Below are 14,151 nucleotides of genomic sequence, written 5' to 3' on the forward strand. Positions count from 1 at the left end.
TTCCTGATTGTCTCAACTCGTTCTGAGAATTGTGCGGGGAGATGAGTGAGACCCTGAGTCATTAACTGTGTTTGAGGGGGAGCTCTGCACTCTGCTCCTCTGGGCCAGCCAGATATCGGACAGGGCGCCAATTAGCATAAACTGCTGTTAAGCAAATCCCAGCCCTTCAGAGCAAATGGGAAATACACACCTAAATTCTTCAAATCTGAGAGAGAGAGAGAGAGAGAGAGAGGCAGAGAGAGCGGGGCAGGGTGGGATCAGCACTCCTGTTGAGGAGATAAATGTTATGACTGTCTCTCTGTTTAGGATTACCGCCACCTCCTTTTTGCCAATTCTATTTAATTTCACCGTTCCATTTCCTTGCAACAGTTCTTATTGTACCTTTTTAAGCTCTAGCAGTCACTTTGGCTCATCTCATATACACTGTAATAGAGATAAAGAATGTGTGCTCTGACTCTGTTTCATTAACACACCTCTGATGAAGATGGAGATCCAGTCAGCCAGTGATAACTTAGGAGACACTGGGGCCAGGTGACTCCCAGTCATGTGACCATATTATTTCATAATAGATTGGATGATGATCACTGGGACTATTTTATCCCAATCAAAGCATAAATCTCTATCAAAGAATCATTTAGTTCAATTTTGTTTTTAATTTTGATCTTAAGCCGAGCTAATGGAGAATACACTTCACTGCCTGTGAAATAATGCACCAGATGGAAACCTTTCATATCCTCAACTAACCGCATTGCCTTGTAAAGGTGTGCAAACAAAATGTGTTTGAAGAAGTGATCTGTATTGCTGTCAGATTGTCTATATTACTGCCTGTGCTCATACACATAATAAAAGGTCTCCAGGCGTTCACACTCATAGACACCCCATCTGAGGGAGCATCCTAGGCCCATCTCCTTCCCTTTCCGCATGCTTTAACTGCTTTTGACAGGCAGCTCTCGTCACGAAAGCATGAAATTTGTCATCATCTCTTGACTGATGGTGTCCTGGGGAAATGGGGGCTCTCCAGGAAGCTGTCTGTCTTAGGTGTGACTGCCCGAGAGATACGAACGGCGCGCCTCGCTCAACGTCCACTCCCATCTCGGAGCCGATGCGCCCGACTGGATGACGGTGGCAGTCCAGTTATTAGCAACGCACAGCAAATGAGTCTGTGCAGGCGTGTCCACCCACCCTCTCTGCAGTAGCAGTGCCAGATCTGTCTGCACTGTTTGTTTGTAGGTGTCTTTGTCCAAACATCCCCCTTCGGCTGATGATGCCAGCAGAGCATTTTATTTGGCCTCCCTGTTATGTTCACTTCTGTCAAGTGGAAGAAATGTTTAAAGAAGTGTCAGGGAAATGATTGCATGCCAAAAGCAAGAGATTGTAAACCTTTGGTAGGACATGACTTGGCCCCCCTTAAGCGGATTTACTCACACATGCCTCTAGCTGAATGTTGCAGGTAGACCACACAAGCTTAACATTTGGCCACAGTTAAAGCTTATGAAACATCAACAGTCATTTTGGCATATTGAGATGAACTTCCAACTCCCTTTCAGCCTTCTAGATCATTCTAAGTTTTCCTGAATCTTCCCAGGCCAGCTTTAGAATGTCAAATGCACTTAACTTTTTGGGAAATTTTGTACACACATCAAAGGCCAAATGCTCTGCCTGAGGCATCAAATGACTCCAGCATCTGTGGATTGCACTCAATAAAACCCTGTTTAGAGACTCATTAGTTAGAGATATTAGACTGGATCATGAATTTACCTTTGAAGATCAAGGATGGAAAAACCACTGCTGTGCCTCACCACAGTCAATGTCATTATATTCAACTGTGTAAATGTGCTGTGATGGGGGTGGTCAGTCTCTCAGCTGGCAGTGTTCCACCTACACTGCCCAGTTTTCTGTCAGTACCCACAGAGTTTTTTGTGTATAGCTGTTACACTGCTCTCCATGGTCCGTTGTTCGGTATGTTCAGCCATGCGATACACTCCAGTGGAGACATCCACAGAAGACCCAGGAGAGTTGACCTTCAGAATCTTCCAGACTACCTGTCCTCATTCATGTCAGTCAAGAGGCCCCTATATGCCTCCACTGGGAGGCGCATCCTAGTATGTAGCCTCGCTATTCCTGGTTTAAAGAGGAAGCGGTGTAGTTACATCACGCGGGAGCAGCCTGGAGCGCAGAGGAGGGGGTGGACACGTTGGAGGGCTTTGGGTTGTGGGCATCGCCCCGCCTGGGCAACTGGGGCTCAGGGCTGCCCCGGTTCTGCTCTGCCCACCACAGCGTGCGCAGCCCACGCCTCTGCCACACTCAACCACCGAGATGCCCGCAGTGCCTACTCAGCCGAGTTATCAAAGTGGCACCGTCACACCGGATCACATTTCCCCGCCACGAGTTTCCCTCCTAGTTCACACAGGACTGAGGATACTCGCTGCACGATAGGCAGACAAATGCTGAGGATCTCATGCTACGGCACATCCGTTAGAACAACAAAGACTCGAAACAGGGAAATGTACTGTATGTTGCCAAAGTGACAAAAGATTTGTAATGCCTCCCATTTCTCCCATGAAGAAAATCTGTGGGATTTGTGGAAAGACAACTGTCAGCTTCATGGTATTAATATGGTGGCAAGCATCTAGGTGGTGATTGGGTTTGCTATTGTAGCAGAAAGCGTGGATGTATACTGTAGGTGAAAACATGGATTATAGGCCCTTTGATGTTCAAGGGGAAAGTCATTATGCTCTTTCTCACTTCTCTCTCCCAACCACAGAAGCATTCCTATAGTGAAAACCATCACATATTGCCTGTAACAGTGTGCTTGAAATGGCTTTTGTCCAGGATTCTGTTGATTTTTGAAAAAGCCAGTGATTATCTCAAAGTGATTCGACATACTGGTGGTCTCTACTTTGCCATTCTAAATATGGCTTTTATGTTTACATCCCCAGCACACAGTCAGATCTTTTTGTAACAATGTGTCGACTTGTGTATGTGTGTGTGTTCCAGTGGATGGCTAAAATATGGATTGAGTCATTTGAATAATTAATGTGTGCAAAGGGCACTTTTATGAATGTTTATTGTGAATGCCTCCTATGTCAAAAGCTATTTTGTAAAAATGTTTATTTTATGCCCACAATAATTAACTGGGGCGCATTCTAACCGTCACTATGGCTGTAAATGGCCGCAGGGGGACAATAAAAGACTCAGGAAAAGCAGTGCCATTATTGTCTAGATCAGCTGCACTCTCATTGGTCCAAGACTACACACAGCACAGGGTGACCAGATCCCTGGACGGAGCCGAATGAGGGAGAATGGATGAATTTCAAATGTATCAGGAGATCAGAGGAGACAAGCATTTAAGGTTGATGTTTGGTCGTCCCTCAATCTGTCAAGCAGATAGCAGTCAATGGGCAGGGCAAGGCAAGGCAGGGCAAGTTCAATGGGCAAGTGCTGACAGTGCTACCTGCCTGGCTGAGGTGTTGCTCATATCCATTCAAATTGGCAGATGAGCTGCAATACTGCACACTGCAGCAAACACAGTCTGTAATCTGCATTGGCTTTCTTGTCTTTTTCTCTGTTCCGTTCCGTTCTCTCTTCATTTCTATTAGTTTGTCTGCCAGTGTTCTAGCGCATTTTCTCTCCTTGACTTGTCAGCTAGTATCCTTTTTGTCTCTTGACGTTTTTTCTCATTCAATACAGAGAAGCTGTGATGTCTACTGTCCATTCCACAAGAAAATCCATATGGGGCACCCTTCACCCAATCTAACTTTCATTAAGTCCTGAGTCAGGTCCTATTTGGAATGCCTCTCACTGCCAAGGTCATGCCAGCGTCACCATAAACCTTGCTGATTTTAAACACAGGGCTCCCTGACATGAGTTTGAGATTGCCTGCCTCTCCCAATATTGTGAACATGAGGCTATTGGTTCGGGCTTGAAATCTCTCTTCACTACATGTTGTTCCTATTTGTTCCTGAGGGCTCAATATTAGGCCTGAAGGGCCGCGGCACCATCTCATCTGCTGTCAAGTCCATTGAGCCAGAATGGTGGCCACTCGTTGGTTTAGGTTTAGCTGCTCCTTCTATCTGACTGAATACTGAATGAGAGCCGCCAGCATATATTGTGGTAAATAGACACAGCTCAGAGCAGCAGGGCCAGCCAAAGAGCTGCTTAGAGTTGCACTGCTGCAGTTTAAAGGGACTGGCTGGCTGTTTGCAGGGTATGTAAAGGGACAGTGGATAGACTGTAAAAGTGCTCATTTTAATTAGGAGGCTTTGAACACAGCAGCCGGTCCGCACCCCAGAACAAACGAGATGCGCTGGGGAAGCTACATCAAAACATGCCTTTCTTCTTTCCCCTCCCCTTTCTTGTGATTTTTTCCAAATGGCTACACAGCTCCCTGCAGCACAGAGTCCACTGTTAAAGAGGTTTAAGCATTCTTTTTGAATTTGCACGTACCAAAATGGTAGCAGTACATCTAAGGGTTGTTTTGGGATGTTTTCCTTTGGACCGCTGAACTATCTGAAATGAAATCATCTATTACCTTGTCTGTAGCGTGAACATGCCAGTTGACAGAGTGTATTGGTATGTGTATTATTTGGGGGCTAAAGAGGGGGCAGCCTCTGCTTTTGTTCATTATGAGATGTGCATGATGACACTAAAGAGAGGAACTCTTAATTTAAGAATTCTTATTTTTCTTGCCCAAAGTATGAGACTTGTTTGTTACACAGAGTTGTATGCTTAAACATTTAAAATAATCATGTGTAATTACAATCAAACCCATATGTTACATACTGTATGCAGAGTGATGTATGCTGATCACCATTAAAGTGTCTCATGTTAACGTATTTGTATTCTGTTTATGTCACCTTTTCTGTTGCAGAGCACGATAAACATCGTCTATGCAAAAGCACGGAGTACATGAATTTGCATTTCAAAGTCAAATGGTTCCATAATGAGTACGTCCGAGATCTGCCAGCATTCAAGGGGATCCCACCGGAGTATTCTCTGTAGGTATTCACGCTCACCCCACTGGCATCGTGTCTGTCTTGTGTGACTTTGTATTCCACTCACTTTGTAGCTTCCTTTCTACAGCCCTCTCTTTATATATTTATATATGGATGTCATATTACTCATGTGGCCATTCTTCATTCCGTACCAGTCATGCCGACTCTCTCTCTCCTCTCCCATGCACTGTCACAGCACTTGAATTCTGAAGTCCAAGTGAACGCACGACCTAGAGCTCGCACACAGTGTGCCACAAGGGTGATCCCCTCTTGCATTACAAGTCATGTATTTGTAATACACGTGTAGAAACACATTGCCCTTTCATACGCGCCCGTTGTTGGTGAAATAGCATCCAATCCATTAGGCTGAATGATGAGCGCATGTGGGAGACGATGACAGCCAGGACAGGGTGGCGAGCGATGCGCCCGGCCTGTCAGTCAAACAACACCTTGAGAGAAATCGATTTTCCCTGAGGCAGCGTTTGGAGCGCCGCGCCTCTTCCACTCCTCGCCTGCTAGATATTATTATTATTATTAATCTCTCCAGCCGGAGTCTGCATGCTGTCTGACTGGGAGTCTGGCTTGGATCACCTGCAACACACTTCTGGAGAGCATCATCATAATGATGCAATTACCATACGGCACAAGGGGGAAGCCATGTGCTCTTCCCATTTTATTTACTTTTTCCAGTTCTATGTGAATATGTCTCTCTCTCTCTCTCTCTCTCTCTCTCTCTCTCTCTCTCTCTCTCTCTCTCTCTCTCTCTTTGTGTGTGTGTATGTGTGTTGAAGCCTGTTTCTCTCTCTCTCCCCATGGACGCTGTGCTGTGTGCCTATGAAGTGCTGCTCCTATAAAACGCTCAGTGTCTCTTTACTGCACCCTCTGCGGTGTCCGCTGCTTTCCAGCATTTCACAGAGCTGCTCTGCACAGTTCAACAGGGCGCCAAGCACTGTGGGCCTCTGTGCTGCTCTCTCCTCAGCCCCCCATTGGACTCCTCTTCCCATCATGCCCCTCCACCGTGCTGGAGCTCTACAGCACTGCTCCCTCCACCTTGGCACTCTTTACTGCGCCACTCCAGCACACTATAGAACCTCTTTCATGCATTGCACGGACATACTGTACAGTATGTGTATGTGTTTTTCATTATGTCCACACTAAAACTCACTTTGCTAATGAGGTATTCACCCTCACCTTTGCTCCCGCGTACCTGTGCGTGTCTCGGCTGGTTGTCCTTGTTGCTTTGGCCTTCTGCCCTTTTGTTCTTCCCAACATTATGAATGTCTCCAAATCAACATGCTTTACTGCCTAGATATTAATTCAGTCTGCATTGATTTGCATTAATGCCTTTTAAATGTTGTAAATCTCTCCTTGGATTCATAATATATTGTGACAAGCAAGCCCTCCACCGTGCAAGATGTTGCCTACCAATATTAAAAATGCCTTGCTTATTGAGCTAAACCTGAACATGAATAGGAGTCCTTCCCACACAGATTTATGAAATGCTGGAAGTGGAAAGCGTGGAAAGCTTTTAAGAAGTTGTGTCACTTGAACACCTGCTCTACCAGCCTTCCCCTCTCGCTGCTGTTGCTCTCCATATCAATCAGCGGTCGGATCTGTAGCCACACGGCCTGCATGTTATCTCAGCAGCACAAGCCATCCCCTCACAGCCCCTGCGTGCATGTGGGTGCACACCCCATCATTACCTCGGTGCAGATGTTGATTGGCACTTTTGAGGTGCCATGTCTACACAGCTTTGGAAATGAATGGAGTGGCACAAAGCTTTTTTTTTTGTTGTTGTTGTTTTTTTAATGAGGTCTGGGCTGCACTGCCTCTCATTATAAAACTCCCCAAAAACAGCTTAGTCGAGAAAAATACAAAGTGAGCCGCAGCAGCAGCAGCAGCAGGCTTGGCGGATGTCCTCTCTGCCGGCTGCTCCATCCCTCAGCACACCCTTAATTGCTGTAATGGGGGTCGGAGCCCACAGCCCTCCTGGGGAACGGTGTCTGTGAGGGATTTTGCGACAGGATCACGAAGCATTACTGCGACCTGACGCGTTGCGCTCTCTCTCTCTCTCTGGCAGGTGGTTCGAGCCTTTTGTTATTCAGTGGCTCGATGAGAACGAGGACGTGGCCATGGACTTCCTTAATGGTGCTCTCGAGAGGGATAAGAAAGATGGAGTAAGTACTCGCTCACATTTCAAGACCACTGACACAACTGAGACGTGTGCTCGTCATCCATCCCAGCAGGCTGAAATTGGCTTAATACTGTACGTTTACCTGAAACATTTGCTTGGATGTTTCATCCTCATCCTCATCCTGTTTTAAGCTCCAGTAAGAACATACAGTATGAGGAGTTTAAGCAGTCTAATATTGTCATTAAAAATAATGTCTCACTGCATCATGGTCCAACATATTGTACTCAGAGGCTCATAGCAGGATTGACTTTGTGTGCTAAACTGCTGGTTGGAACTATGGGGCTGATTGGATTCATACATTAATTGCATACAATTATCAGAATAATTAAATCCAGTTGATAAAACAGGTGTATTAGGAGGTGCATTTGCACAAGTTAGGCAGTGCATTTGCACAGGAGTGATGAGCAACAGTCCTAATTATAATTGAGAAAACATATAGTCAATTTCAGGATACAGAGAGAGAAATGAAAATTGCCTTTGTGCACGATGTGAGGGATGCAGAGCACTCGGCACAAGCCACACATCCGTAACACGCCTCGCTCCTGTGCTCACCAGCAGTCATCTCTGCTCTCGTCCTCACACCTCCAGTTCCAGGTGACGTCGGAGCACGCTCTCTTCTCCTGCTCGGTGGTGGACGTGTTCACGCAGCTCAATCAGAGCTTTGAGATCATCAAGAAGCTGGAGTGCCCCAACCCACACGCGCTGGCCCACTTCATGCGGCGATTTGCAAATGTGAGTGAAGTGCCAGCACATGTGTATTTTCACACTATCACAGTCATAGGGGTAATGTATGTAACATGGAGGTGGATACTTAAATAATTTGCCGAATGTTGAATTTTCAATGAATATTATTTTCAAATATAGATCACATTTTAAGTACCAGTAGGAATGAAGGTTAGAATATAATTTAGATTTTTAATTATAACTTTATGAGCTTTGATAATTAATATTTCATTTTTTAATGAAAGCTGTGACAGATAATTCTTCTATTAGATTTGGCACTAGCAATCAATTACAACAGTTAAATGGGCAAAACATGTATTCTTATTTTAAAAAAATATTTAAATGCATAACTTATGTATTTAATGCTTTACTTCTTTATATTCCTTTCTTGGATGCTAAATAAAGAGGGTGTCTTGATGTTTGTAGTCAGATATGTCAGTGTTAGCAGAATGTAGAATGCTGTTGTCTTTTGTGCTCTTTTATCAACATTTTAAGGTACAGTGCCAAATCCTATGTCTCCAGCTGTCAGTCTGAGTTCTTGTCTGTTTCTCCTTTGTAGACCATCAACAAAGTTCTTTTGCAATATGCTGCAATCATATCCAAGGATTTCCCCTTGCATGCAAGTAAAGAGAAAGTGGTAAGCATCATCTACTCTCTTTCATGTTGTGGTCTTTTTTTGGTACATCAGACATTAGTATTGTTGTCTTTGGTGGGGCATCCTACTCCCTTGTTTCCATGGTGACCGCAGTGAGGCTTAGTGAGGCGCTGAGGTTTGTGTTGAACTGTGACCGGCCCATTAGGTAGATCTGCAGCTCAGCTATCTGGCCAGCAGGCCTGTGCTCAAACATGCCCAGTGACTTGTCTCCACAGAGGAGAAAGCATGTCTCATGCAGTGCTCTGCCTGAACAAGATTTCTGTAGTACACTGCTCATTCATTTCACTTTATTTTCTTTGTTTTCTGTGACAGAGGGGGCAGAACAAAGACTAGACAGGTTCTACAGCAAATGACATGCAATCTGCTTTCTTTTAACAGTAAAGTATAATGCTTTCGCTATCAGTCAGAGGCGGATGACAGATGTTTCTTTTAAAAGTGTGACAGGTCCACAGAGGAAGCTGGTGTTAGACATTAATTAAAGGCGTATCTCTGGCTCTGTCTTCCTCTCTCGCTCTCTCGTCCCTCTCTGTGCGGCATGCTCTCTCATCAGTGTGCTGTGTCCCAGTGCTTTTCTCTTTCCCTAATTGACAGTTTTGCTCAACTCTGAAAAACCTCATGTGATCACCACCTTTAAAGTTGTACTTCCCCAATAAATCATCTCAGTAATTAAACAGGGCTTTCTACACTCCCTGACGATAGCATGTTACATGTTTTAGTGAGGTTACTGTCTCGGATCATCTGTCGCCTCACAGCAGCCACACAATTTCCATTCCATTTGTGAACAATAAAGCCATTTGAAATTCACTGTTGCGCAGATTTCCAGCCTCTTAATAAGCATCTGAAGTCCTGTGAGGAGATTAATCAGTGGGCTGACATGTGACCTTGGCAAGTCTGGCATAGATCACGGTGGTAATTGTTTTAAGTACTCAGACAGATGAGGACAGTCATATATCTGTCAGTCTAGGCTCTTGAAGAGACATGCTGTGTTGTCCAGGTCCACGCATGCTCAAGTCCACACACATCACCAGCCTATTCATATGGACACACTGTTACCCCTCTAAAGATGCTTTATTGGTGTCTCTGAGTGCTTCTATAAAATTGATTTTACTAAAAAATCAAATCTTCTGTTCGGGGAGGAAACGGATAAAAGAACATGGGGAAAAAATCTTATAGGTAAACAAGAAAAAAATGTTGAAAGTTTGTAATAGAATATGTGAATAGCTTTTTAGCATGAAAATGGATTTCTGAATTTGAATGTATTATCTTTGACCTATCATGGGCTCCTCAGTAGGTATAGATTTAATGATAGCATGCATGAATAGTCTGATGATATGGATGGAAATCAATTCACACATACAGTATGCCTAGCTCGCTAAAAAAAGAGGATGACTCCAGAAATCCTCTCATTTTCTTCTGGTTTGCTCGACAGCCCTGTATCCTGCTCAACAACATCCAGCAGCTTCGAGTCCAGCTCGAGAAGATGTTTGAATCAATGGGAGGGAAGCAGGTATGTATGGGTCTGCTGGGGGACCGATGGTGGCCCCTGTAGCATTGGCTGAATAGATAGATGGATGCTGTCCTCTCTAACCCTGTCTGTTCACCTCTAACACCCGTCCTGTGTCCTTGACAGTATCGCGGTAACCCTCCTCGTGACATGAAGTTTGCATGTCTGGTGTTCTGGTCTGTCTGTCTGTCTGTCCGTCTGTCTGTCTTTCCTTCTAACCAATGTGAAATGAGTGCCTGTCTCCTGTGGTCTGTTTCTGTCTCCCATTCTCTCCGTGCTGTGTGCGGCAGGAGGAAGGGGTGGTGGCCTTCTGCAAGGTGTGTGAACGGGCCCTCCTGCATCGCCATCGCCACTGAAAGCACGCCACCTCCCCATCCCTCCTGGCCTCCTGTGCCACCCCCACACACAACCCCCCCCCCCCCCCCCCCTCCTTCCCGCTTCTCCATGCCTCTGTTCTCACCTCTGTCAGGAGCATGTGTCACAACTGCTAAAATAACTTGGCATGTGCCAAGTGTGCTGCAAAAACAACCATTCTCAGAGGCTCCAAAAAGCACGGGGGCCACCAGACTTTGTTGACTTTCCCTGTCTGAAAGCCAAAGCCATTTTCAACATCTTTCAGATTGGGTGGATCTGAAACGCCCAATCACACTTTTATTTATAGCTTGTCTTTTTGTGCCACCCCTCCAACCCCCCATGTCCAAACACACTACAGCGCTAATGGCTAATTTAGCAGCGGGTGTCACCAGTTTGGAGATGCAGTGGCGCTCGATCTCCGTTTTGATCATCATTCCTCATTTTCCCTCACCCCAGTCACAGAATGCAGCCTGACACGTTTGCCGCCAGGGTTTGATGAGCTTATCTCACACTTAGCACACGTTCCCCATTCTGCCTACAGCTCACACTGAGAGTGTCACTGCTGTCACACACGTCGTGCCACATCCTGACTGCAGCCACAAATGGAATGCTTTGTAATTTACACCACACCACTGCAGACTCACACAAAACATGGACAACTATTTTGTAGTTGCTTATATTATGCATGTGGAAAATCATTGATTTAGAACCATGGGTTCAACATTTGTGATAAATCTGAAAGCGCAGTTTGGAGCTTGTGAAGTGGGGTTTATTAATGAAGCTAGATCTTCTTTACATCAAAGCTTGCTGCTTAGGCAGAGACTTTCTGTGCAGCCAAACTCTCCAGTAAAACACTTAGCCGTAGAAGGGATGGCGTTCCCAAAGCAATTAGCAAAGTCAAAGAAAAAACGCAATTATGGAGAAGTGTTATCACAAAATTATAAATAACAGATCGCTAACAGTCCAGGAAATTAATTGCAGAACTTAAACTTTGCTCTGATAGTTGAAGCCAAAGTGTTGCCCCTCTCTTTATCCACTGTCCTTATGATCCCATTCAGTCTTAAGGGAGTAAGAGTTTTATAATTGGGTCCAACACTTAGAGCCAAACGCACACCTTTAGCTTCAGGTATCCTCTCTTCTCTTGACCGCTGTCTCTTAATATTTTAGAAGCTATAACCTTGCTTACGTCACGCCGCGGTGAACACATTTTTATAGGATATGTGACATGTCGTTAGGGATACTTTTAGTGTCTCTCCAACCTGCTATATATGCAGTGTTTGGTCATATAGAGTTGTCAAAGCAGGCGACCTCTCTTAGTTAACTGCTCAGGACAACCCCAATTGGAAAACCATTGCACTGCCTTTCTGAGCAAATTCTTTCTGCTTTATGCTAACAAGACTGACTATGACTGACATTGTTTATTCTTCAATGAAATATCCATGTCCATCCTGTTTTAAATCATTTGACACTGTTTTGACTTCACGTCTGGTGTGATTTGGTAAATATATCAGTTAACATTTACATGGAAATTACCTCCTGTCAAATCAACTCAATTCAAACTTATCTGGATACAGTATTACACACCCACAAAAATCATTATTTTGAATTTAGCCACATAGCACTGCACAGCTGTAAGGGACGTATACCAAAGCACATTATTGCATATGGGGGGGAGAAAGGAAAAGCAATATAGCCAAAAAAGAAAACTCATTCCATATGATTCTACATTATTTGAAATATAAGAGCTATAATGAGCATGATACTATTTTAGATATTTTACTTCACCCTGCAGTCAGGATGATTGTTGCCAATCTAACATGGCCCTACAACACTGAAATGTATGGATGTTGTTAGCTTGGCCATTTTTTACTTGAATGCAGTGCACTGATTTGTAACGCATGAGGACCTTGGCAGCCGCTTCCGGAGGCATGCTCAGCAAGAGCAGCATCTTCCCAGCCCCCCCTCCTCCACGATCCTCTGGGTCTGAATTCAGAACGTGACACCCCCATTTGAACCGCGGTGTGCTGTAGCCACATCAAGCTGAAGTGCCAGTAGAGGTTTCAGAGAATGAGAGCCAGTTCTGGTGTGAGGTCACACACTTGAAGAGGCCAGCTGACCTCACATAGACATAGAAGATCACTGTCTTCCTCAGTATGAATTATATATCAGAGAGATGAAAACATTTTTATCAGACTTTAGCTTTTGCTACTCATGAGTGGCCATTGCCCTATTTATCAATGTATTATATTTACAGTATCAATACAATATATTTACAGTATACAACATTCAAATCTCTCACAAATCTAGTCCCACACAAATATATACTGTATGTTTGCAGATGCTTTAGGGTGTAGCATATTTTCCAGCATATCTCCTTTTCACAAACTATGTGGGAGGTTGCTATTTGTTTATGCACCTTTAGTTAGACTGGATGCAATTCCTTTGGATTTAATATTTTATCCCTATTGAACCTCCTGACAGAATCACCTTGAGAAAGGCTTACTGAAAAAACACAGCAGACTCTACACCTTATTGCGCTACAGATAATGTTTTTCTCACATCCCACTCAAACTCATTAAATAATGGTGCATTGCTGTACTCTGCCTGTTCAGGGTATCGCACTGCAGTGATTGAACACTTTTGTAAGCCTTTAATCAACACTTCATACCGGCAGCAATATTTCAAATCTGCAGCCAAACTGGCCGGAAGATTACATGTGTGAAAGCGTGACTCGTACCCGCGATGATCAGCCATGCGCTCCAGAGGTGGTGGGGCTACTTGGGTGAATAATAAGGGCAGAGAGGAGTCAGAGGAATGAGATCAAATAAAGGTCCAGCTTCTCTTCAGCCTGAGGATGTTAGGTCTTTGATTGGGTTAGATTGTATAATTTTGTCATTGTAATGTCCATGATTTGGTTAATCAGTTTGTTTCTCTTTAAGGCAGGGTTTCTTTATATGTGTGTGACAGATAGACGTTAGATAAAAGGTGGCTCTTGAGAGCTGTTTTGTGACATGGGTTACTTTTCTTAGCAGATGTGAATTTTTACTACAAGTTCTTAATGCATCAAGGTACGCTGTCAGTTTCTGCCCATCATCCAACATGTGGCACAGACATACCGTCGCTGGAAAAAAATATTCAGGCCTGGATAATGATGGAAGCATTGTTCACTAGCACTCACTGAACTTCCATCACCTAAAACAATCTGTGCGCCAAGGCAGCTGCTTGAGTTTATTTCTCAGGAAGGTCTCCTGCTCACTCCTCCCACCCCCCCACCCCCCTCAGCACCTCCTCTGTCTTGGCTCTCTCTCACTCAGATTAACATGAACATATTGTTGTCTCCCGTTCAGTTTGTGTGTGTGTGTGTGTGTGTGTGTGTGTGTGTGTGTGTGTGTGTGTGTGTGTGTGTGTGTGTGTGTGTGTGTGTGTGTGTGTGTGTGTGTGTGTGTGTCTGTGAAGCATTTTCTCACTCTCTCTGTCTCTCCCAGCTGGATGCGGAGGCCAGTGAGCTGCTGAAGGAGCTCCAGAACAAGCTCAACACCGTGTTGGACCAGCTGAGCGGGGTCTTCGGCTCCAGGTGAGCTCACGCTAGCCGGTGTTCTGTAGCCTGGATGGCATCCATGTCAGACAGCCACGGTGCTGATGCTCTCCGCACACTCAGTAGACTTGTTGAAACATAAATTAAAAGAGACATGAAGTACTTTGCAAAGCTCAACAATATGGCTAAGTA

The 14,151-nt window shown here is 44.6% G+C and overlaps 1 protein-coding gene across 5 annotated transcripts in view; it reads left to right on the top strand.

Moving 5' to 3' along the window:
• LOC121681686 (protein unc-13 homolog C-like) overlaps nt 1-14,151 on the top strand; it is a 121,605-nt gene that overhangs the window by 89,098 nt on the left and 18,356 nt on the right. For 4 of the 5 annotated variants that reach the window (XR_006022244.1, XM_042061562.1, XM_042061561.1 and 1 more), the window contains 7 exons: nt 4,871-4,997; nt 7,075-7,171; nt 7,777-7,920; nt 8,471-8,548; nt 9,996-10,073; nt 10,361-10,387; nt 13,910-13,998. Coding sequence is in view for 4 of the 5 variants with exons in the window: in XM_042061562.1 (XP_041917496.1) it covers nt 4,871-4,997; nt 7,075-7,171; nt 7,777-7,920; nt 8,471-8,548; nt 9,996-10,073; nt 10,361-10,387; nt 13,910-13,998 (640 nt within the window). In the remaining variant the exon portion in view is untranslated. The remainder of the gene's footprint in view (nt 1-4,870; nt 4,998-7,074; nt 7,172-7,776; nt 7,921-8,470; nt 8,549-9,995; nt 10,074-10,360; nt 10,388-13,909; nt 13,999-14,151) is intronic. The other variant, XM_042061563.1, reaches the window with a different exon arrangement.

Source organism: Alosa sapidissima, chromosome 14, assembly GCF_018492685.1.
Source record: "Alosa sapidissima isolate fAloSap1 chromosome 14, fAloSap1.pri, whole genome shotgun sequence".
Taxonomy (NCBI): domain Eukaryota; kingdom Metazoa; phylum Chordata; class Actinopteri; order Clupeiformes; family Clupeidae; genus Alosa; species Alosa sapidissima.